This window comes from Chiloscyllium punctatum, chromosome 19, assembly GCF_047496795.1.
Source record: "Chiloscyllium punctatum isolate Juve2018m chromosome 19, sChiPun1.3, whole genome shotgun sequence".
Classification (NCBI taxonomy): Eukaryota; Metazoa; Chordata; class Chondrichthyes; order Orectolobiformes; family Hemiscylliidae; genus Chiloscyllium; species Chiloscyllium punctatum.
In genome coordinates this window covers 67,915,724-67,942,436 of record NC_092757.1, presented here as the reverse complement: position 1 = coordinate 67,942,436, position 26,713 = coordinate 67,915,724, and the positions used below count along the sequence as shown (strand labels likewise).

The 26,713-nt window shown below is 41.9% G+C and overlaps 1 protein-coding gene across 2 annotated transcripts in view; it reads left to right on the top strand.

Annotated features, from left to right (window-relative positions):
• Nucleotides 1-26,713, top strand: part of LOC140491437 (sodium- and chloride-dependent GABA transporter 1) — a 110,429-nt gene that overhangs the window by 32,924 nt on the left and 50,792 nt on the right. For both annotated transcript variants that reach the window (XM_072589604.1, XM_072589605.1), the window contains exons 2-4: nt 607-741; nt 1,069-1,276; nt 25,970-26,102. In XM_072589604.1, coding sequence (XP_072445705.1) covers nt 607-741; nt 1,069-1,276; nt 25,970-26,102 — 476 coding nt within the window. The remainder of the gene's footprint in view (nt 1-606; nt 742-1,068; nt 1,277-25,969; nt 26,103-26,713) is intronic.

Here is a 26,713-nt window from a genome sequence, read left to right as displayed (position 1 = left end):
GAGAATGCTTGCAGCACTGAAGGAAGGCATGTAGCTCATCAGATCCATGCTGGCTCACAGTGAGAACATCTCCTGCAGCTGTCCCACTCTATTGCACAATAACACCTGGGACAGTTAGGAAAATCAAGGAACAAAATGGGAAAAATCAGGAGATAATTTACAAGGTGACTTTTCAGGATGGTCATATGTCAATCAACACCAGAGGTAGACTGCCAAAGGGTCGCTCAAACAATTCCGTCAGGAAAAGTGAATCCTTTCACCTGATGGGTAGGATTGAACATAGGTAGTAACTAATGAGAGGGACCATTTTGTGATATTTTCACATTTGTATTAGCATACTGGAGTCCATTCTCTGTCAATGTAGTGTCTCAGCAAAAGTGGAATGAAGATACACAGACAAGTATCAACCTGAATGAAAGCAAAATATCTTTGAGTGTGAAAAGAGGCTCAGAAAGGTCTGGGGAAAGAATGCAAAAATCTAATTTAAAAGATGAAGTGTCAAGGCCCAGTGTACTTCAATCTATGTCACTGCTGCCCTACACCACAAATTGCTGGCCTAATTTGAGATTTTAATCATTTTAATCTCATTCATTTCATTTCCTCTAGGAGCGTTTTTGATTCCCTTCTTCATTATGTTTGCGCTACTCGGAATCCCACTTCTCTATCTGGAAATATCTATTGGACAATATTTAAGAACTGGACCAGTTGAATCCTTAGCCAAAATCTGTCCCCTGCTCAAAGGTCAGTGCAGGTCACTGATTTACCAGTGATCATTAATTAGAAGCCAAATGCTTAAAAATAAAGAGTTAAAAGAAATCTGTTTTTATTGTATGTTATACAACTGATGGTTAAGATGTCATGACAGTGAAAACATGATGTAAGACTATGAGACTCCAAATTAAAACAATGTCTCTTTGGTAAATGGTGAGTTTCATACTTGAGGGCAATGCTTGGCATTTAACATTGTTGTGATTGTTTTATTAACTTGCCAGTAAGAAGAATCATGAATTTTACAAGTTTCAATGTTTTCAGGATCAGCAAATGTGTCTTCTATTCTTTTTCCTACAGGTGTTGGCATAGCGACAGTGGCCATTTCCTTTGTTATGTGCACATATTACAATCTTATCATCTGCTGGGCTATGTATTATCTCATCAATTCCTTTCAGAACCCACTGCCTTGGCACAGCTGCAACAATACCTGGAATATTCAAGAGACCTGCACAGATAGTATTACCACCAACAACATTACTGTTTCAGCAAGTCAGCAATTCTTTGAGTAAGTCCCCCACCTTAAAGTAAATACCAGAAAAATTGTGAAGAGAAAAGTACAAGTTCTGAACCAGAAAGTGACTTGGTCTATAATACTACACCACAACATAAAACCAGATGTATCATGTCATTTAAATTATAAAGTCCAGAACTAAATATTTTGTGGTGAAGAGGACAGCCTAGACACTACATTAGTATTACTTACAGAGCCTTAAAACATGTAATTCCAGACACACATTTGCAGCTGTAGCTTTGTCAAAGGATGGGTTGAGTCTTTGAAAGAATTTGCTCTTGTTTGATCTTGTTCCAGATGCCCTACGCAGAATGTATTAGTTGGCTTCACTCTGCTGTTGATTTTAATTATGTTTTCTCAACCAAACTCTTTTGTCATTTTGCTGAGTCCCCATTTACAGTTGACTCAGTGAACATTGTTTCACTTAAATGTCATTAATCAACAGTGACAACAGATTCATTTATTGTGATTTTCAGTTTGACATCAACTGCCACAGACTTCCTGATTTGTGGTTTTTCTGCTGTAAAGACCTATTCCTTTACTTTCTGCTTCCACATTAAGTCCTGAAGTTTTCCCTGGCTTTTCTCCACTTCCTGCTCCTGCCCTTAGTCCTTTTCCATAACCCCAATCCCTCAGCTTCTGTTCCCATCCTCTGTTCTTGTCATTGGTGTCAGTGTCTCCCCTGGCTTCCATTCTGAACTTACTCTGAAGTCCTGAGCTTCACCTAGTGGCAGACATTAGTCAGTGCAGGGAGTTCTACTGAATGGACCCAATTAAAACTTCATCATGTGAGGGTACTTTTAACAAAGATTTGCTACATTTTGTACTTAAATTATTCATTTAGAAATACAGATGATATTCAGATGGTTAATAGATGAGAGAAAAAAAACAGGTGATTTGGCGAGGGGGAGAAACACCATTCAGTTGTGTGTAACAACATTTCTGGATAAAAAGAATTAAAGGTTATTTTAGGGGCCTTTGTGGTGCAGTGGTAATGTCCCTGCCTCTAAGCCAGGAAGAACATCTCTGAGCAGGTTGATTAGAAAATAACTGTGGGTTACTTTAAGGGTCTTGTGGCACAGTGGTATTGTCCTTACCTCTGAACAATACAGCCTGGGTTTAAGTCCCTTCTGCTCTAGAGGTATGTAACACCACCTGAACAGGGTGGTTGGGGGGAAAAAAGAACGTTACTTACATTTGCAATGTATTTCTTATACATTTTGAATTACTTTTTTCTGTTAAAGGTCATCTTTTTGACATACGTTGGCATTTGGAAATGTACACTATTTCAACCTAGTGTCTTAGAGTTGCTTTCTGCTGATATATGTCCTGAAGCACCTAACTGTACCGTGTTTCTTTTATATTTACTGATTTATTTTCTTTTGCAAACTCCTGCAGCTAGGAATGTACCATACTGCATAGATATGGTACATTATTTCAACTTGTTCTATTGCTTTACTTTTCTGAGCAAGAAATAACCCAAAGAAGCTGAACTCCAGTTTTAACATTATGCAGGAAGCTGTGATTCACTTAAAGTTGTTTAATTTTATAGCTGCTATATCCAGGAACACAGCTTTAAGTGAGGACTTGATGAGTCATTGGGTTTTACTGGCTTTAGCATCATCTCTCATTAAAAAAAAATGATGAGTAGACCTGTAAGAGCTCCACAAAGCATTTCTGAGTAAAACATGTCAGATTTCTAATGGGGGTGGACCATGGTATCATCTCAAGCAATTCTAACAACCGGTCTGATGATTTTGACTATTTTATGAAGCCCTAGGCGCCTGTGAATAATTTGGAACATGTGTTTTGCATTTATTAGTGGATTTTATTGAATGTAAGAAGTTACAGACGTACCCATGCCATACCAACCCCATTGCCTTTATGAAGAGAAAGAGCTTACATTCAATTAATGTTAGAAGATAACCGTAAAGATGCTTATGAGCACAACTTAACTATTACGCAGGAAGCAACAGCAATGCCTTTATTGTGCAAGTGTGCCCAGATTATTTGAAGAAGGCAACACAAGGACCACTCATAGAAAAACAGAATTAATTTCTGCTCTAATGGCTACCAACTCCATTGAGAAATCTCCTAAATGTCTGTTTATTAATCTTCAACTGTCAAATTTGTGTTGAAAATAATTGTCCCGAGTGATTTATGTACATGAAAAACAGTGTGAACAATAGGAAAGGTCTTTGAGCAAGACTTCAAATGATCAACAGTGTAGAGTCAGCAACTCAGGTTTGGACCAATCTAGAAGAGAGGTAAAGAAAGTGAGTGATAAAGTATTCTGGTGTCAGTCTCTGACTGAAATTGGAAGAAGGAAAGCCATTCCAAAATTCAACTCAATTACTATTGGCCATGGTTTCACCTGAGACATGGGTGCACACAGCTCCAGTTAAGCTATGATTGTAAAATCAAAGCTTTAAGGAATGACTTCATGGGCATCCCTGAGACAGAGCAGTAAATAATTAATTGGCTGTGCAATCTGCAGGATGCCTTCTTCAATAGACTTAACTTTGAAGAAATTGATTTCAAGACAAGGATATTACAAGTTGACTGATCACAATTGTATGATGGATCCTCACCATAGTTTCCTTGCTGGGTAGATTTGCTTTGCTTTTGGGATCTAAAGGCCTGACTATTCAAGAATGCCATAGGAAAGCCACTAGGAAAAAGACATCACAGTATTTCTGGAACATAATTGATCATTACTTATCATATGAGTAGCTGAGGACTCTGGACCTGTACTTAATGGAGTTTACAAGGATGAGAGGTTGATCTCATTGAAACTGAGAGGTATGGATAGAGTGAGTGTGAAGAAGATGTTTCTATTCATAGGACATTAGGGCCTGATGGCACAGCCTCAAAGTGAAGGCGTTAGAACTGAAATAAGGAGGAATATCTTCAGCCTGAGGCTGATAAATCTGTGGAACTCAATGCCACGGAAGACCATAGAGACCAAGTCATTGTGAGTATTTAAGACAGAAATAGATAGGTTCTTGACTGAATAACTGGATTAGTGGTGCTGGAAGAGCACAGCAGTTCAGGCAGCATCCAAGGAGCTTCGAAATCGACGTTTCGGGCAAAAGCCCTTAATCAGGAATAAAGGCAGTGAGCCTGAAGCGTGGAGAGATAAGCTAGAGGAGGGCGGGGGTGGGGAGAGAGTAGCATAGAGTACAATGGGTGAGTGGGGGAGGAGATGAAGGTGATAGGTCAAGGAGGAGAGGGTGGAGTGGATAGGTCGAAAAGGTGGTAGGCAGGTCGGACAAGTCCGGACAAGTCAAGGAGACAGTGCTGAGCTGGAAGTTTAGAACTAGGGTGAGGTGGGGGGAGGGGAAATGAGGAAACTGTTGAAGTCCACATTGATGCCCTGGGGTTGAAGTGTTCTGAGGCGGAAGATGAGGCGTTCTTCCTCCAGGCTTCTGGTGGTGAGGGAGCGGTGGTGAAGGAGGCCCAGGACCTCCATGTCCTCGGCAGAGTGGGAGGGGGAGTTGAAATGTTGGGCCACGGGGCGGTTTGGTTGATTGGTGGGGGTGTCTCGGAGATGTTCCCTAAAGCGCTCTGCTAGGAGGCGCCCAGTCTCCCCAATATAGAGGAGACCACATCGGGAGCAACGGATACAATAAGTGATATTAGTGGATGTGCAGGTAAAACTTTGATGGATGTGGAAGGCTCCTTTAGGGCCTTGGATAGAGGTGAGGGAGGAGGTGTGGGCACAGGTTTTACAGTTCCTGCGGTGGCAGGGGAAAGTGCCAGGATGGGAGGGTGGGTCGTAGGGGAGTGTGGACCTGACCAGGTAGTCACGGAGGGAACGGTCTTTGCGGAAGGCGGAAAAGGGTGGGGAGGGAAATATATCCCTGGTGGTGGGGTCTGTTTGGAGGTGGTGGAAATGTCAGCGGATGATTTGGTTTATGTGAAGGTTTGTAGGGTGGAAGGTGAGCTCCTGAATAACCCAGTTCTGTTCCTAGAATCTAAGAAAAAAACAAAAAGCTGCTTCTTTCATTAGAGAGAGACACAGCTGATGATGGTTTACCCTCAGGTAAAGGGAAAGGCTGAGAAGCAGATTTCTAGACTAGACTAGGTGTGATTGAGGTTCACAAGGAGGAGGTATTAGAAATCCTGTAGAGTGTAAAAATAGATAAGTCCCCTGGGCCAGATGGGATTTATCCTAGGATCCTCTGGTAAGCCAGGGAGGAGATTGCCGAGCCTTTGGCATTGATCTTTAAATCATCATTGTCTACAAAAATAGTGCCAGAAGACTGGAGGATAGCAAATGTGGTTCCCCTGTTCAAGAAGGGGAATAGAGACAACCCTTGTAATTATAGACCAGTGAGCCTTACCTCAGTTGTTGGTAAAGTGTTTGGAAAAGGTTATAAGAGATAGGATTTATAATCATCTAGAAAAGAATAATTTGATTAGGGATAGTCAGCAGGGTTTTGTGAAGGGTAGGTCGTGCCTCACAAACCTTATTGAGTTCTTTGAGAAGGTGACCAAACAGGTAGATGAGAGTAAACCGGTTGATATGGTGCATATGGATTTCAGCAAGGCATTCAATAAGGTTCCCCACAGTAGGCTATTGTACAAAATGCAGAGGAATGGGATTATGGGAGGTTATAGCAGTTTGGATCAGTAATTGGCTTGCTGAAAGAAGACAGAGGGTGGTGGTTGATGGGAAATGTCCATCCTGGAGTCCAGTTACCAGTGGTGTACCGCGAGGGTTGGTGTTGGGTCCACTGCTATTCGTCATTTTTAAAAACGACATGGATGAGGGTGTAGAAGGGTGGGTGAGTAAATTTGCAGACGACACTAAGGTCGGTGGAGTTGTGGATAGTGTCGAAGGATGTTGTAGGTTACAGAGAGACACAAATAAGCTACAGAGCTGGGCTGAGTGGTGGCAAATGGAGTTTAATGCAGACAAGTGTAAGGTGATTCACTTTGGTTGGAGTAACCGGAATGCAAAGTACTGGGCTAATGGTAAGATCCTTGGTAGTGTAGATGAGCAGAGAGATCTCGGTGTCCAGGTACACAGATCCTTAAAAGTTGCTACCCAGGTTGACAAGGTGGTTAAGAAGGCATACAATGTTTTAGCTGTTATTAGTAGAGGGATCAAGTTCCGGAACCATGCTAAAACTCTGTTGCGGCCGCACTTGGAGTATTGTGTATAGCTCTGGTCACCGCATTATATGGAGGATGTGGAAGCTTTGGAAAGGGTGCAGAGGAGATTTACTAGGATGTTGCCTGTTATGGAGGGAACGTCTTACGAGGAAAGGCCGAGGGACTTGAGGCTGTTTTCATTGTAGAGAAGAAGGTTGAGAGATGACTTAATAGAGACATATAAAGTAAAGAGGGTTAGCTAGAGTGGACAGGGAGAGCCTTTTTCCAAGAATGGTGACGGCGAGTACGAGGGGGCATAGCTTTAAATTGAGGGGTGATAGATATAGGACACGTGTCAGAGGTAGTTTCTTTACTCAGAGAGTAGTAAGGGTCTGGAATGCTTTGCCTGCAACGGTAGTAGATTCACCAACTTTAAGTACATTTAAGTCATCATTGGACAAGCATATGGACGTACATGGAATAGTGTAGGTTAGATAGGTTTCAGATTGGTATGACAGGTCGGCGCAAAATCAAGGGCCGAGGGGCCTATACTGCGCTGTAATGTTCTATGTTCTATGTTCACAATAGCCTCCACTGAATGTAAGAATCAAACCCATACTGTTGGTATCATTCTACAGTACAAACCAGCCAGTCAACTGAGCTAATTCCGAACCACTAGGGAGTGTACAGAGAAGAGTTCTTGTGTTAAGCAAGATGTAGTTTACTGCATAATAGCAATCAGCAAGGGGTTACTTTGGTATGATGGATGTCATTACTAAGACTTTGAGGGAGACCTCCATCTTAGGTTTGACTCATTCGAGATCAAAAGCTGTTCATCCATATAAGTCCATACAGCATCATAATATTTGGCAGTGCTTCATACACGCCTCAGCATTAACCCTTTTTGACTCTTTCACCCATATCCAACAATGAAGAGGAAGTGATGCCCTAGTGGTATAATCACTGGACTGTTAACCCAGAGATCCAGCTAACGTTCTTGCAACCTAAGTTCCAATCACACCACAACAGATGGTGGGACTTGAATCCTATATAAATCTAGAATTAAGAGACTAATGGTAACTATGAATCCATTACTGATTCAAGATTCCCTATAGTGCAGGAAAAAGGCCATTCAGCCCATTGAGTCCACACTAACCCTCTGAAGAACATTCCATCCAGGCCCTGTAATCCTGCATTTCCCATGGCCAATCCACCTTGCACATCTTTGGACTGTGAGAGGAAATCGGAACACCTTGCAGAAGCTCACTAATGCTATTAAGGAAGGAAATTGCCATCCTTACCTGGTTTGGCCCACATGTAACTCCAGACCCATAGCAATTTGATTGACTTCAGATCTGGCTGAGGGACGATCTCTAGTTGGTGACACCCTCATCCTGTGAATGAATAAAAAGAATGGTTACAATGAATTTGTAGGTGCATGTTTGTCTCACAGTTTGAGACAACTTTGCTGTTTGTGGAAAGGTTCAGTTAAATAAGCCAAATGTGTTTGCAATATAAAGACTACCCATACAGCTATAAAGGAAAGCAGCAAGTCGGCAATGTGTATAATGAACACCCCTGTCTTGTGAAAAGTACAACTAAGGGATATTGTATCTTTCAGGAGAATAGCAAAGTGTTAGAAATACTCAGCAGGTCAGACAGCAACTATCGAGAGAGAGAGAGAGAGAGAGGGAGCAATGATGTGTTTCTTTCTCCATTGTCAGGCAATCACCTGGCTATTTCCAGCATTTTCTATTTTATTTTCAATTTCCAGCCTCCTTAGTATTTTACTTTTTGATTAGTTAGAATGAGACCCATTTATCTGAGCCCATTAATTTTCCACTTTACATCAGGTCTCTGGGAAAGGGGGACAGTTAGTCAGTTTCAATGGTAAGGCTATGGGGATAAGGTCAGTGCCTTGGCTTAGCTAGACCCTCAACCCCCAATCTTGTGTGACCAAAGAATAAAGGGTCACATAAACGGTCACCTTGTGAGAAAGAGATACTGTGAGGTGCAAAACTTGGCCCGGTGCTTAAAACCAAACAAAACTGCAAAAGGTCAGCCTTTGTAATTGGAAGACACTTGAAAGAAAGACAAAGACAAAACAGTTAAATCAACACATGTAGGGGACAGGGTTGGTACTTTGGTTCATTTACTCAAAGAGGAAGGTGAGATTGGGATAAATAAATGAAGTTTGTTTTAATGGCTGCACTGGACAGTCAGGGCTAGGTGAAATAATAAGACATCATGACTTGCATCTGTTCTTAACTCCCCAGAAGTTTCAGTTCACCTTCGGTAAGGTTGATGATGTTAACTGCAAAGACATTGGCCTGAATCTTACCAGAAATGGCCCGGTCATTTTGTTGGCTTTCAGGGAGGCTTTCCTTCCAAGGCCAAGTGAGTTGGCCAACATTCCTCATTAACAATGTATTGCATCCTTACAGCGCCCTGCTCATCCAGTGCCAGCTTGATTCTCCCACGCACAGTAGGTTTTAGTACTCACCGCTGCTGGTGCCTGTGCCATCTTTAAAAAGTCTTTGTGCACCCAGTCAAGCGCTGCCAGTCCAGAGCCATCCTGGACGTTTTGTGTCATTTATCTCAGTCATGGCAGCAAAGGATAAACTGGTGCCTGGCATTACGGACAGGGACCTGGAGGTTCTGGTAGGCAGGAGGGTCAGCTTCATCCACCAACACTGACAGAGGAGGCCAAGACACCAGACCCTGCCAGTCTGCTCTGTGCCTCCTCAACAGCCCAGCCAGAGTAAGTGACACCATCTCCTCTCTCCCACACCTCACGCTAACCCACCTCCCTCAATGTCTCATAATACTGTCCCATTCCCCTCAACAGTGAATGCATTCTTTACACACCAGAACGTCTCCCCCTTGTTTGTGACACATTCTCCCTTTTGTACCCTGCAGACAGCAGTGGCATTGCCACAGTCAGTCTCCGGGTGAATGTATCCCTACGGATGGAAAGCTGAGAGGAAGCATTGGCAGGGCTGCCTCCTGCACCCTTCACCAGCTCAGAGCCTGGCACCTCGCTAGGTATTTTAGCTGGTTAGAGTGGGCTGCACTTGCTGGTGAGCACATCATTTAGAATATATTGAAATCTTTTTTAAATTCCAATTTAAAAGAAAGAAAAGAAACCTGCAGACGTCTTTATTGGGGCAATCATAATGTTACAATGTCAATGATCAGCTAAGAAACAAGCAAAGGCTTCAGCCCTTCTTAATGATGGCATGTTAGTTTCCTGCACACAATAACTTCGATTGACAACAGCGATTCAGAGCCATTTTAAAAACCTTTATTTTACATATTACTGCCACCTACTGGCCTCAAGTTGTAGCCTGCGCCCTTAATCATGAGAAGAACACAGCTTGAACAGGAGAATGAAGCCAAGATCAATGATAACGATTTGCAAAATGTGACAGTTATAGCCAGTGGATAGCAGTGCAAGAGTCAGCCTACTGAATTATCTGCAAGGAACTCACCAGCAATACACTTACAATGAAAGATTAGACACAAAAGCCTGCAGCTCGTCCTCTTCATCTCGGATCACAGTGAAAACTCCCTGCTGTCATGAAATTTCAATTTTGCTTCCTCAGAAATCTCTCTACTCCCTGCTGCAGTTTCAGAGAAATATGAAAAGTAGTGGTTTACAATTTTCCCTTTGCACCTCTGAGATATCAAACATCATCTCAGATAGATGATCTGGAACTCTCTTTTTTGTAATATGCTTGTTAAAATTAATCTGTAAGCACAAGTTTCAGATTTGAGTCTGTAACACAACTCAGGACTAATAATTTCTGATAGAAAAATAGAAAATGGCGAAAATATACACCAAGTAGGTCAGCCTTTGAAGGAATAAAGACAGTTGCCTGATTTGTAAGGGTCTCTTCACAGTTTTTGGTCATTCTCCTCATTAATTATTACACTGCAAGGATTCTTCAGTACAGACAGAGGAAATGCTCCCAGTACATTTGACCTGCTCAATTAGTTGGAAGCCCAACTTTGAAGTTGGGTTTGTACAGCAGAAGAGATAACCACAGAGTTGGTGGATTGATGGCACACCTACCATGAAGCAACTCAATACTATAACTGCAGTATCTATCCACTCAGCAGCCCTGTCATGACCAGCCTTCACCATGTCAAAGGGAGGTGACAGCCTAGCAATATGATCACTGGACTCTTAACCCAGAAGACCCAACTAATATTTGGCGGACATGGGTTCAAATCCTGCCAAGGAATTCTAGGAATCCTAGAAGCATGGCATTCAACTCTATCAGCAAACACATTGAGTTAGACCCCATCTACCACCCCCTGAGAAAAAGAACAGGAAATGTCATCACCACAGGAAATGACATCACCAACCCAAAGAAACCCAAACATATAAATAGAAAGCAGGAATCATCAGCAGTGCTTCGGCCAGAGGCTCACTGAAGGTGTTACATGGTAGGGTGACGCAACGTCTGAAAATAAATCTTCCATCTCAGCGAGCAAACCTCCATCCAGAACACAGCAACATGGGTGACTCTTAACTGCCCTCTGGGCAAGTAGAGTTGGGTAATGAATGCTGGCCTAGCATTAAAACAGAATTAAAAAGGTGTAGCTCTGGAAAAGGTACAGCAGGTCCTGAAGAAGGGTCCTGCCTGAAATGTTGACTCTCTTGCTCCTTGGATGTTGCCTGAGCTGCTGTGCCTGGAAAAGGCACAGCAGCTCAGGCAACATCCAAGGAGCAAGAGAGTCAACATTTCAGGCAGGACCCTTCTTCAGGACCTGCTGTACCTTTTCCAGTGTCACACTTTTTCAACTCTGATTTCTCCAGCATCTACAGTGCACATCCCGTGATCAAATGTTTAAGAATGCACAAATGATAAGCTAGAGAGAAATTCAGTCATACATTGAGTTCCAACTAAATAACTAACCATGGTGACCAGAATTGTCACTGTTTTTAAATAACAGCAAGAAACACAGATTGTTCTACTATAATATATGTTTCATTAACACAAATTCGTGATAACATGATTGATGAATTGGGGACACCTTCCAAAGCATGAAGTTTTAAAGCATGTATTGGTTATAACGCAATTCCGGCCCCATTATTAGTGCTGCTATTACACCATTTTCTTATCACACGAGAACAGAGCTACCACAACACAGCAGACTGTATTGTATTGGGTCCAGAAACGTGTTTCTGTGAGTATTCTATTTTCCTGAGAACTGCAATAGTTTTATTGCATCATGAAAATTAAAAACGTATTGTTAGTTTTCGATACACAGACAAATGTACAAATTCTGATATTCTGAAATTTGGGAACAGTTCACCGACCATCTCAGCCAGGCCGACAAGGCTGACCGGACCTCCCAGTCACCGCCCATTTTAACTCCTCTTCCCACTCCCTTTCCGACATGACCATCCTTGGCTTCCTCCATTGCCACAACAAACCAAACTACAAATTGGAGGAACAACCACTCACCTTCCGCCTGGACAGCCTACAGCCCAGAGGACTCAACACTGAGTTCTCCAATTTCAAATAACCTGCTTCCCATCCCCCGACTCACTTCCCAGCTCCTCCCCCTCCCTTCCATTCCTCCCTGCCACCAACTGGATTCATTCCACCCATTGACCAACCAGGTCGTACCCTCTACCTGTCTTCACCTATCCCCACTTCACCACCCCGTCCCGCCTCCCCTTTTATCTGCAGCTCCACCACAACCACTCCCAGTCCTGAAGAAGGGTTACACCCGATATGTCAACTTCTCCACCTCCTGATGCTGCCTGGTTTGCTGTGATATTCCAGCCTCTTTCCTGTCTAATCTGTAATTCACAGCAATGTTCAAAATAAAATCTCCAGACATCAACAGATCAAAAAGTTGTCTGTCACTGGAATCAAATTGCCAGTCTGTTTTTGTGCCAACATATATCGCAGATATTTTTGCTTAGCCTTGCCACATACTAATTTCAAATGGATTTCTGTGTCATTGACAGAGGGCAGTATTTAACGCTTCTCCTGGAGGTATTTTGGAGGGTGACATTTGATTGGACACGGGGTATCCCACTATCTCCCCTCCTCCACTCAATTACGTTCAGGATGAGAAGGCTCTTGGGTGGCTGTCCCACCAGAGTGCCAACTGAAGTGCTGACATAATCAATTGATGCCTACACAAAGACTTCATGTTTCTGGTAGTTAATCAATAGACAATAGACAATAGATGCAGGAGTAGGCCATTTTGCCCTTCGAGCCTGCACCGCCATTCAATATGATCATGGCTGATCATTCCTAATCAGTATCCTGTTCCAGCCTTATCTCCATACCCCTTGACTCCACTATCTTTAAGAGCTCTATCCAATTCTTTCTTAAATGAATCCAGAGACTGGGCCTCCACTGCCCTCTGGGGCAGAGCATTCCACACAGCCACCACTCTCTGGGTGAAGTAGTTTCTCCTCATCTCTGTCCTAAATGGTCTACCCCGTATTTTTAAGTTGTGTCCTCTGGTTCGGCACTCCCCCATCAACGGAAATATGTTCCCTCCTGCCAGAGTGTCCAGTCCTTTCATAATCCTATACGTTTCAATCAGATCCCCTCTCAGTCTTCTAAACTCAAGGGTATACAAGCCCAGTCGCTTCAGTCTTTCCGTGTAAGGCAATCCTGCCATTCCAGGAATTGACCTCGTGAACCTACGCTGCACTCCCTCAATAGCCAGAATGTCTTTCCTCAAATTTGGAGACCAGAACTGTACACAGTACTCCAGGTGTTGTCTCACCAGGGCCCTGTACAGCTGCAGAAGCACCTCTTTGCTTCTATACTCAATCCCTCTTGTTATGAAGGCCAGCATGCTATTAGCCTTCTTCACGACCTGCTGTACCTGCATGCTTGCCTTCATTGACTGGTGGACAAGAACACCCAGATCTCTCTGAACAGCCCCTTTACCTAATTTGATACCATTGAGGTAGTAATCTGCCTTCCTGTTCTTGCCACCAAAGTGGATAACCAGACATTTATCCACATTAAACTGCATCTGCCATGCATCTGCCCACTCACCTAACTTGTCCAGGTCACCCTGTAATCCCCTAACATCCTCATCACATTTCACCCTACCACCTAGCTTTGTGTCATCAGCAAATTTGCTAATGTTATTGCTGATACCATCTTCTATATCATTTACATATATTGTAAAAAGCTGCGGTCCCAGCACGGATCCCTGCGGTACCCCACTGGTCACTGCCTGCCATTTCGAAGTGGAGCCGTTAATCACTACCCTTTGTTTCCTATTAGCCAACCAATTCTCTATCCAATCTAGTACTTTGCCCCCAATCCCATGCGCCCTAATTTTACTCACTAACCTCTTGTGTGGGACTTTATCAAAAGCTTTCTGAAAGTCCAGGTACACTACATCCACTGGATCTCCCTCGTCCATCTTCCGAGTTACATCCTCAAAAAATTCAAGAAGATTAGTCAAGCATGATTTCCCCTTCATAAATCCATGCTGACTCTGTCCTATCCTGTTACTATTATCCAGATGTGCCGTAATTTCATCCTTTATAATAGACTCCAGCATCTTTCCCACCACTGAGGTCAGACTAACTGGTCTATAATTTCCTGCTTTCTCCCGCCCACCCTTCTTAAAAAGTGGCACAACATTAGCCGCCCTCCAATCCTCAGGAACCGACCCCGATTCTATTGAACTCTGGAAAATAATCACCAGCGCATCCACGATTTCCCGAGCCACCTCCTTCAGTACCCTGGGATGCAGGCCATCAGGTCCCGAAGACTTATCAACCTTCAGACCTAACAGTCTCTCCAACACCAAATCCTGGCAAATAGAAATTCCCTTAAGTTCAGGTCCTTCAGCCACTGTTACCTCAGGGAGATTGCTTGTGTCTTCCCCAGTGAACACAGATCTGAAGTACCCATTTAATTCCTCTGCCATTTCTTCGTTCCCAGTAATATATTCCCCTGCTTCTGTCTTCAAGGGCCCAATTTTTGTCCTAACCATTTTTTTGCCTTGGACATACCTAAAAAAGCTTTTACTATCCTCCTTTATATTTTTGGCCAGTTTACCTTCGTACCTCATTTTTTCTCTGCGTATTTCCTTCTTACTAATCCTCTGTTGTTCTTTAAAAGCTTCCCAGTCCTCCGTTTTCTCGCTTATCTTCGCTAAGTTATACTTTTTCTCTTTTAACCTTATATGTTTCTTTACTTCCCTCGTCAGCCACGGCCGCCCATGTCTCCTCCTGGGATCTTTCTTCCTTTTAGGAATGAACTGATCCTGCATCTTCTGCATTATACACAGAAATATCCGCCATTGTTCCTCCACGGTCTTCCCTGTTAAGGTATTGAACCATTGAACTTTGGCCAGTTGCTCCCTCATAGCTCCATATTTCCCTTTATTCAACTGAAATATTGTCACTACAGATTGTACCCACTCCCTCTCAAATTGCAAGAATTGCAAATCAAGTTGGGGATGGGACTGATGCAGAGCGACTGAGAAGTACACCCTGTTGGTTGAAAGCCACACTCTGACCTTACTGCCAATCTGCACACACACTCACCCACCTGCACCTCTCTAGCTAGTGACACCTCTCACAGCCTTCAGCCCTCACTCACTCACCTGTGGCCCCCTCCTTAGCAGTTTACAGGCAGCAGCCACCACTCCTGCTGCCACTACCTTCAAGGCCATTTGGCCACCATCTGCTGATTGGTCAATAGGTCTCAGGGTTAGGGGGTGGGGAGGCAGGACTTCTATCTGTAGGATCCTCAACCGCTGCGAAGGCCCAGTGTTGAGCTGGTGGGCAGTTAATTCCATCAGGTCTTCCCCAGTGGATGTGACATGGGATGCCTCCAGTTCTCCAAATACTAGCCGAGATTCCATTGCCAGGAATAAATTCAGCCAAATGTTACCCAGTACTCAAAATGGCACAATTACATTGATATTTGCTTGTTGGATGTTCCTCATTATTGGCTGTGAATAGGTTTGTCTGAATTTTAAATTCGCAAGGTACTTTCTTTGATCTTGACAGAACAAATGGTATAGTTAATATAATATGAAAGGCTGGCTTGAAGGGCACTGGGCTTCAATCAGAAAGCCAGCTTTTAACTCTTAAATACCAGATATGAAACATTGGTTTGACAGACTCCAAGTACATAATTGTCTAGTCAGACTCTATTTCTACTCACACTCCACAAACTTCAACAACACTAATTATTTGTTCCCTACATACAAACACCCAGTTCTCATCCAGTTGTCCCTTAATTAATATATATAATATCACCATTGAATTTTGTAATTTCCCAACAATGGTGTTAGATAGTATACAGTTAGATGTTCCAGTTTGGATGAAGATGGGAGTAATGTCCCAAAGTAAAGGACAACAATGAATTGCTGTAGGGTATTGGCCAATATACACTGTGCAGCCAATTTATCACTCAGGTTATAATCTCAGATCATCTCAGGACAGGCAATAATGTGGCTTTAACACTCTTGGCCAGGTTCTAAAACCAAAGGCACTGCCAGGAGATAAAGGACCATTGAATCTGTTCAGCAATCTTGGTCAGGTCTACAAGGTAAGCCCTCCTTTCTCATGTTTGCAAAAGTTGTCATAAGATTCTTTTATGCCCACTCGAATTATCATATCTCACCCAGAAGGCTCATGTCACTCACAATGATCACAGATGGTAAGGCATAATACACACTCACATCTGGGAGTGGAGCTTGAATCTAGAACTCTCCAACCCAGAGGGAAGACCACTCCCAAAAGGGAAAGGCTGACATGTGAGCAATTTTTCTCTTTCTTTCAGAGGCCCTGATTATTAAGCAGACTTGTTGAAAGCAGTAGAGAAGTTGGTGGCCCAGACTTACCAGTTGATGATAAAAATGTAATTAACTGAGAGAGAAGCTGAAGTTCTGCAATGTTGCAAGAGGTCCGCCCATATTAGTGCACTTCACATCTGCAGTAAATTATTCATACTCTCAGCAGACTTTGCCAACTCTATGCCTAATTATGTAACACTATTCACAGCAGAAACTGAAGTGCTGGATTATCAATCATTACTTCACTAATGATCTGTTAATTAGATATTTTGTCCTAATTAATAATGAATAAAACATGGGAAATATATTAATAAATTTTGTTCTCAGTTCAATTAGCTTTTTTGACACAGTTACCAACCGCAAAAGGATGTTAGATAATTTCAACTTGTAGTCACTTAGCTAAAGGCAAATGAATGCTAGAGGAAAGTTGCTTTCCTTTGAACTGATATAAAATGGCTGAATTTTAGTTTCATTGATTTTCTTGGAGGATTTCCCGCCACGAGATCTTTCATTGTATTCTACCACACTCACCTCACTCCATCCCTTTTGTTCGATTCTAGCCGATTCTTATCAGACGCCATTTCTGAAAGAACACACCAGTTAGTGAATATCCACCAAAAGACAGGCCTTCCTGATACTGAGCCATCTTTAAGGAGCCACTGTGCTCCCAGACAAGCATTGGCAATCTGCTGTTTCTTCTCCCTGGCAACATAATGTCACAGCAACTGCAAAACCATGCTGTTTATGGCACAGTGGTTGCCTCTCTCTCGCATATACAACCCCATTCTTTCACTCTTGTTGTTTAACTACCAGGCCACACAATCCTTAGCTACATCGCATCTGAACACCTTCTAAATCATAGCTGAGCTTTGTCATGAACAGGGAGAACGTTCTTCTCTCCAATGTCCTCATCGTCCTCCTCTGAAGACTGTTCGGGTTCCGCAGTCCCTCAGCATCGATCACATCGCCTCGTTGCTTGCTCCACTCCACTTGTACAAAGCACCAGCATTCCAGGATGATGCAGCATTCTCTGTCTGGACTTGTACCGGAGATCACCTTCCCCTCAAATTGATCCAAAAAAGAGAACTGCATCTTCAGCAGCCCTATACTCTGGTGGAAGGATGGGCAGCATTTTATTTGCAATCCGCATCTGTTAGAGAGTCGTACAATGATACCTTGAGCCATGGTCACAGTGGCAAAAGTGAGGACTGCAGATGCTGGAAATCAGATTAGAGTGGTGCTGGAAAAGCACAGCAGGTAGGGCAGCATCTGAGGAGCAGGAGAATCGATGTTTGCAGTCCTGATGAAGGGCTTTTGCCCAAAATATCCATTTTCCTGCTCCTTGGATGCTGCCTGACCTGCTGTGCTTTTCCAGCACCACTCTAATCAAGCCCATGGTCACAGTGGGTAGCCTTTCTCCCCTAGTAACCAGCTCCCTGGATCTATGTTACAGAGTTTTAAAACGTTCAATTCAGAAAAATACAATCAATCTTTACAGATTTCTTAGACAAGGGCATCTGAAACTCAGTCTCTGAAGTAACCAAAGATAAACTTTACTTATACTTGAATTAAATGTATGCGCCTAAATATAAATCTGAAATATCGGGAGAGTTTTATTTTCTAGGAAGTTCCAGCTCAGAGTTTACTATTTAACTCTGTAAATCGCTCTCCCAATCTCAGTCAGCAGACTCCCAGGTGTTGTACAATTAGACTCAGCCCAAGGCTGGAGAAAAGCAAAACCATACAACCTTTCTGTCTGCAATGCAGAAGGTATCTGTCCAAAGGGCATAGATCTCAGTATTGAATAAGGACAGGTTACGGCTCAGCTATGATTCACTTACATTGCTGTAAAGGCTGAGAATTACACATAAAGAGCTGCCAGTCAGGTAATGTTCTCATGAGCAATTTGCAATTGTGAAAATATGACCGAGAGCAGTGTCAACATCTAGAGGAGAGGAGAACCATGGAGAAGCTTGGCAAAAGAAAACAAGAAAAGCTTAACATTCCAAGAGAGCCATTACTGGGGAGAGCAGGAATGGAAATGATGAAAGGAATAAAGAATTGACTTTGGGTCAGGGTACAGAGATTTTAGTTGGAAAGAGGAGTTCAAGAAGATCTTCAAATTTGCAGAGAGGGGAGGAGTAGCAAGGGTGCTTTGGAAAGTGGTTCTAACAGTTCAATCAATGAGGAGGATTTAATAGTTTTGGTGATTGATAGTTTGTGCAAGATTTCACAGTGTGGAAAGAACAGGGTGCCAATTTTTCAGTTCTTAGCCATATTAAGATTTCCACCTTGGACCCCTGCCTAAAGCTGATAATCCTGCTAGAAGCAAATAGCAAAAAGTAAATCTTTATCAGACAATAGAATTAGAATCATCTGGAATGCCGCCTTATGTTGTCACAATGTATTTATCCTCATGTGTTTATACTCTGCTGAAAATCAAAACAATCTCTAAATATCAGTGCCATAATTATGAAAAAAAAGCAATACTTTTTTAAGGCACTACCTGAGCTTAGCAAGTCATTGAGCTTTTTTCCCTTCCAACAAAAATAAAGCATCTTTGGAAAATTATTCTGCAAGTTCTAATCTCCCTCACCGTGCATTCACTCCAAGGACCACTGCACAGTGTAAAGCAGTAACATTGCAACAAAACACAAGGTCAGATACTATAATTCTTTTTTTTACAGCTGACTGCCACATGCTGTACTTATGTAAGTTAAGTTTTGATTACTATTGATAAAACATCAATTCTAGATAATCATTTAACCACATTCAGTGCAGCCACATGACTCCAATTCACTTTCTCAATATAATTGGTGAACTCTACAAATGCTAATGTGGACACATAAAGAAATCAAGCTGGTTTCTTTTGTAGCAGAAAAATGATTCAAGCTCCCTGATTCTTTGGCAATGTGAATAGAATCAAATTGAAATATTGTAGGTTTTTGCTTTAATAACAGTTCCGCTGCAAATTTTTTTTTTAGATTACATTACAGTGTGGAAACAGGCCCTTCGGCCCAACAAGTCCACACCGACCCGCCGAAGCGCAACCCACCCATACCCTTACATTTACCCCTTACCTAATGCTACTGGCAATTTAGCATGGCCAATTCACCTGACCTGCACATCTTTGGACTGTGGGAGGAAACCGGAGCACCCGGAGGAAACCCACGCAGACACGGGGAGAACGTACAAACTCTACACAGTCAGTCGCCTGAGGCGGGAATTGAACCCGGGTCTCAGGCGCTGTGAGGCAGCAGTGCTAACCACTGCCCTAAATACGTGATAATTTAATTGTTGTAGCATTAATTCATAGCATGCATTCTGTACTATGGTTCACATTCTGTGCCTCATTAGCAATGCTTTCAAAACTGGAAATTGGGAAAAAAATTGATTTGTTTATCCTACTCAAGGATTTTTGTTAATGTTGTCTAGTAGTACTAGCACTGACTAAGCAATCTACAACCATGTTCATGATTTGGAGATGCCGGTGTTGGACTGGGGTGTACAAAGTTAAAAATCACACAATACCAGGTTATAGTCCAACAGGTTTAATTGGAAGCACTAGCTTTCAGAGCGCCACTCCTTCATCGGGTGGTCACAACCACCTAGTGCTTCCAATTAAACCTGTTGGACTATAACCTGGTGTTATGTGATTTTTAACTTTGTACAACTGTGTTGTCGAGTACCCTGGGCTTAAATCTGATACCTTTCTAAAATATCCAATTGTGTCATATAACCAGGTAACAACATGAGTGCAGAGGACTATTGTACTCTCTTCAGAAAGAAATGTAAATGATGTGATTTCTCCACTTGCCCCACAGCACAAACACCCACTGCTCCTATTTGTACCTTGGTATAGTAGCACATTGGTTATGTCACTGAACCAGAAATTCGGAGTCATTGGTGAATAATTCACATTCTACTATAACCGCCATGGAATTACAAGCGAATAAATCAGGAGTACAACCATTACATCTGTAATGTTGATTAGATCATTACAAACGCCCATCTGCTTTCTGAATACACTTTAGGGAGAACAATCTGCTGTCCTTACCCAGTCTGACCTAAATGGACTTCAGACCCACAATAACATGCTTAATATTTAAATGCCCTCTAGCACACAGCCCAGTTCTTAAGATGAAGGCTCAGCACAACCTGTTCAGGGGCAATTAGGAATGGTCTAAAATTGTTGGCCATGCCAAAGATATGCATGTCCTATGGATAAAGAAAAATAAGGAGAAAGTGAGGACTGCAGATGCTGGAGATCAGAGCTAAAAAATGTGTTGCTGGAAAAGCGTAGCAGGTCAGGCAGCATCCAAGGAGCAGGAGAATCGATGTTTCGGGCATAAGCCCTTCTTCAGGAATTCCTGAAACCTCGATTCTCCTGCTCCTTGGATGCTGCCTGACCTGCTGTGCTTTTCCAGCAACACATTTTTCAGATAAAGAAAAATAAGGCAACTAGTCCATTCAGCAATGTTAGTGTTCACCTAAGGCAAATCAGATCATTTCCCATGTTAAATCGGTTTCATCGAAAGTATTCCTTTTGAAGTAACTCATCAGTTCAGTCCCAGACATACTAGCTATGATCCTTGCGAAGTCTTTCGATAAAGCTGTCAACAAAGAAGCTCTTGGGGACAATTAACTTGAGTGGTTACATTCATTGACAACTATTTCAGACCATTACCTGATATTGCTTCCACTCCATATTGATGAATTGCTATTTGGTTTGAATTAAATCTTGAGAGGCTGTTTATCTCCCACCTCAGTTGCAGGTTTTATGGAAATGTTATAAGCTCCCTGTGCAGGAGGGCTCTTGTGGTACAGTGGTAGTGTCCCTATACTAAAAGATCTGGGCTCAAGTCCCACCTCTTCCAGAGCTGTGTAATAACCATTGCTGAACAGGTTGATTAGGCAAGAAAGGTACAAGCTCCCTGTAAGGGAGAACTCTGGTGGTATAGTGGTTGTGTCCCTACCTCTGAGACATGAGGTCTGGGTTCAAAGCCTCCTACTTCAACCATTTGTTATTTAAAAACAGGTTGATATATTTGTTTTGACAAACTCCCTTTTCTGTTCAAATGCTAAAGATTCTGACATGAGATCATGATCTCTGATCAGCCAAAGTCCTCTGTGGCAAAAGTGAGGACTGCAGATGCTGGAGATCAGAGTCTAGATTAGAGTGGTGCTGCAAAAGCACAGCAGGTCAGGCAGCATCCGAGGAGCAGGAAAATCAACATTTCGGGCAAAAGCCCTTCATCAGCTTTTTCCTGAAATGTCAATTTTCCTGCTCCTCAGATGCTGCCTGACCTGCTGTGCTTTTCCAGCACCACTCTAATCTAGACAAAGTCCTCTGTAACTACCTTACACTAAAGCTCAGCAAAGACAGCTTGTGTGAAGGAAATTAAAATCCATTGCTGTTTTAAATAATAAAACTATAATGTGCTGCTTTTCAGTTACAACAGGAAAGGTCTTATTCAGAGTTGGAAAGCATTTATTTTTCTTTTTAGTTAAGTTTTATTTCATCCTTCAGATTGAGGGTTTGTGTACCAAGACGTCAGGAAGTTCTTTCTGTTGGGGGTGATTCTGGGATTGGGGTTAGGGGGAAGCAAGGTTGTTGGGATGGTTACTGAGAGTCAATCTCAATCATCCCTCCCCTCCCTCCTCCTCATCTTGCACTCCTCCCATCCCCAATCTGCCCATAATCATCTACCAGTCACACGGGCTAACTCTTCCCCATCCCACCTCAACCTGAACTAAATCCACCCCAGGCAGGAATAGCCACTTTAGTGGTCTTTAAATAAAGATTTTTTTTGACTTCCTTGGATCCTTAATTGATAGTGGAATGGAAGGTTCCAGCTTCAGACTTCTTGGCTAAAACCAAACTCCTCTGAGGGACCTTGAACTCAAACTGGCCCAATTCCAGGGGCTCAGAGATGCTGAATCCTACAGAGGAGCCATCAGATCAGGAGTGAAGAATGCAGGCTCATTGACCTCACCCTTAGCCCACGCCACTGAACATTGTGAATGTGGCCAGGGATCCCACCATTCAGATTCCACCCACCATTTTTAAAAGGTTCCAGTGTCCTTCTGACCCCGAAAACCAAGCATTTCCTCTAAGCATAGTATTTGTCTTTTAAAGTAGATTATGTTTACACTGCCAGCCTCTGTTTTATTTAAATTGCCTTCAGTTCAAATGGACAACAGCATACTGATAAAAGGTAACATTCAATGTTTTCTGAGTGCTAATGGACAAGTATTAAAATAATTCCGCACCTTTCAGAAGAATTGGGGGTGAAGATAAGAGAGAAAATCCAAAGTGTGTGCTTTAGGTCTGTGGTTTCTACCCTCTAGACTTGGCCAACATCCGGTGATAAATGGTCCTTTATCTCCTGGAGGTACCTTTGGTTTTGGAACCTGGCCAAGACTGTTAATATACATTATTGCCTGACCCTGGATGATTTTAGAAGATTATAATTTGAGGGATAAATCAGCTGTGCAGTGTATATTGGTCGATACCTTACAGTAATTCATAGTTTCCTTTTATTCTGGGACATTTGGTTATAGGCAAGAAGTCCGAAGCTGCAACCTTCCATTCCACTATCAATTGAGGTTCATAGGAAGTTAAAAAAAATCTTTAGTTAAAGACCACTTAAGGGGCTATTACTGCCTGGGCTGTATTTAGTTCAGGTTGAGGTGGAATTGGAAAGAGTTAGCCCATGTGACTGGAAGATCAATATGGGCAGATTGAGGGTTGGGGAGTGGGGGGGGCAAGATGAGGAGGAGGGAGGGGAAGGATGATTGAGATTGACTCTCAGTAGCCATCCCAACAACCTTTGCTTCCAACCCCACTTCCCCCTAACCCCAATCCCAGAATCACCCCCAACAGAAAGAACTTCCTGACATCTTGGTCCACAAGTGCTCAATCCAAAGGATAAAATAAAACTTAATTAAAAAGAAAAATATGTGCCCTCATCCTCATTCAAGTTAGAATATCTAACTGTATTCCAAATAGTACCATTGTTGGGAAATTACAAAATTCAGTGAGGAAGCTTCTCATCCAGAAATGGGTGTTTGTTTGTATGGGAACAAATAATGAGTGTCGCTGAAGTTTACAGAGTGTGAGTCAAAATAAAACACTGAATAGCAAGTATGTACGTGGAGTCTATCTAACCAATGTTTAATATCAGGTATTTAATAGTTAAAATATGGCTTTCTGATTGAAGGCCCAATGCCCTTCATGCCAGCCTTTCATATAATATTAACTACACCATTTTTCTGTAAAGATCAAAGAAAGCAACTTGCAAAGTATCAGCCAAATTTACTGATTCGTCAGTTCATATCATTCATCTGTAGTTTCAATCCCTCCAATGTTTTTTGACCTGTAATCTTTTAATCAAGACAAAACGTGCCATAATATTCTATGGCAAGACATACAACGGCATCTGCTATTAGCTAGCTTTGCCTTTCCATGGTTAGGTTTTGAGATATTTGTAATCAACTTGTTGAGGAACAGTATTATACAGCCCAGGAGCAGGAGGGACCTGAACCTCAGTCTTCTGGTCCAAAAGTAGGGACATTTCCACTGTACCCCAACAGTCTTATGGTTAGATATTTAATTATCTTGTGTAGAAAGTGGATGTAAGGGTTAGCTGATAGGTATTGGGTACTGGCAATCAACTTGTCTGGCATTGACAATTGTTCCAAGTGCAGGAGGAACCAAGCGACTGGAACTTGAGTAAATGGTACAAGCCACTGTGTATTCCTGCATAAGTCAGCTTGAAAATTTGGGAAATAGAGTAACAGTGGAGAAAGAAATGCAAACTTGACTAGCTGAAAGAAAAGTAAAGAAATGAAAGAAAGATTGAACGAAGAGAAAGGGAAAAAGATAAAAAGAAAATAAACTTTTAAAATGTAATATATTTAGAAATCTAACAAAATCTTAATGTTGAGATTACATACCTAAATTGGATGACTTTAAGCGCAGCAGCAATTTACGGTCATGGGTATGCAGGGTTTGGGGGTCATAGATCTTCCACGATGGGATAGAATTTGCTCAAGGAACTATTGAAAGCAACCTCGTGCATTTTACTGATCATGTTAAAGTGGTGTGAGGTGGGAGTGAATACAAATAGTTAGATGTAATGTGCCAGTCATTGCTGGTGGATGTAAGTTGGTGGTGAACTGTTGCTGTTCACTATCATTATCCCTCTAAAATTGACAGCAACTGTAGAATTTCAATGCAATTGTGTGTATGAAATTGCATCATGAAATTGCAGTCTGTCACCCAAAGGTCTGACACAGACTGTGCTACAGATACCATCGCAATACAATTATTCTTTTTATTGATGATGGGCAATTTCTAGATTTTGTTTAGTCGTCTATTATCTAAGCAACTATTGCTGAAGTGATATTGCAGTTTCAATGAGGTTAGCGATAGAGCCTTCCATTATTGATGTCCATTTTCACTGCATCATGTATAAGTTAAGATATGAAACAGAAATGGCTCCTTAATTCATTAGCTTTTTAAATCCAATGCCTTAACTCTTCATGATATCATCCAGTTACATTTATAATGTATTTTCAAAACCAAAGCATAAATATGCAGTCACAGGTTCTTTGTGGTTAGTACAGAAAGATAATCTGATCTTTTTCCTATTTCTTATCCAATAGCTGCTCTGCTGCCATATGGAGTCATAGAGTCATAGAGATGTACAGCATGGAAACCCGTCCATGTACAGACCCGTCCATGCCAACCAGATATCCCAACCGAATCTAGTCCCACCTGCCAGCACCCGGCCCATATCCCTCCAAATCCTTCCTATTCATATACCCATCCAAATGCCTTTTAAATGTTGCAATTGTACCAGCCTCCACCACATCCTCTGGCAGCTCATTCCATACATGTACCACCCTCTGTGTGAAACAGTTGCCCCTTAGGTCCCTTTTATATCTTTCCCCTCTCACCCTAAACCTATGCCCTCTGGTTCTGGGCTCCTCCAACCCATGGAAAAGACTTTGTCTATTTATCCTATCCATGCCCCTCATAATTTTGTAAACCTCTATAAGGTCACCCCTCAGCTTCCGACGCTCCAGGGAAAACAGCCCCAGCCTATTCAGCCTTTCCCCACAGCTTATGATTCACAGGTTTTTTTTCTTCATTAGGTTATCTAAGGTGAACCTTTAACTGCATCATATTGATCTGTTTTGGTGATTCATCCAGGCACAAATGATGAAAGTGTAATAACAAATTGAAACATGAAAAATCTCATTTAGTTTCTTGCATTCATTTCTTGATGCATTTCAGTGATATGGGTTCCAAATGTGCATCTTCTAGAATCTTTCTTTGTAATCAGTATTTGCTTGGGGACATTGTTTGAGGTCTGTTATAGTGGCTGACAAATTTACAATACATGAGATGATTCTATGAAACTTGCTGTTTGTGAAAGCACAATACTTCAATATTTAATTCAATTCAAAAGATAGTTTGCAGTGCAGAAACCACAGATAATCCCTTCCCTTTTGGATAGTTTGTTTGCTTTTTCCTTATATCCGCCATTTCAGGATTAATTCAATCTCCATATTACTTGGAGGAAAACATTGAAAAATCTGGACCATTCTAATCCTTTGTTGTTTGCACTTTAATTGTTCTGATTCAACTATCTTTTTCTCACCCCAGTTTCTATTTGTTGTCATTACTAGCAATGGTGAAGAAAAATCTGCTTGCGAATGAATTGTGATCACTGAGATTACATTATCTTTGCCTCATTTGTTTAGTTACAATGTTCTTCAGAAGACAAATGGTCTGGATAACCTTGGGAATATGCGCTGGGAGCTTTTTGGTCTTCTGATTCTTGCCTGGGTGATTGTTTATTTCTGTATATTTAAAGGGGTAACATGGACTGGAAAGGTAGGTTTATGGTTAGTTATTATATTATCTCATTTAGATAGCTTTTTCTTTCAGAATACTGTTTGTTTTGTGAAAAAACTCAAAATTATTTTTAAATAGCACTGTATTATGATAAATTTCTTCAGAATTTACTTCATAAGACCAACAAATCAAAGTATCCGTTAACAACACTCTCTCATGACTCACTTTTATTTCATAACTTTTTAGTCTCTCCTCCTTTGCAAAAGATTCATTCAAGTATGCTTCTGTCAGCAGTGGGTGTCTCCTTGTACCTCATCCATGTACTTGATAGAACAGTGGAAGCTTAGAATATTAACAACTCACTGTTTTTTTATCTTGAGCCTTATTTTGTCATTGCTTTGTTTATGTTCTTTCCTTTTCTGAAGATGAAGGTTTCACATAGGCTTCCCTCCCTTCCTTGGGCAGCTTGCACAGTTAAGACATGCATCTGGGGTCTTTTATAGACTTAGGATCCTCACACAATAATAGTGGATATAATATACGAGTAACGTTCCCAAGTTCCACCTAATCCAAAGGCATGAACATTGAAGTAGTGGGCTACTCACTCAAAAACATTGGATATAAAGTATGAGTAATGTTCCCAAGTTCCA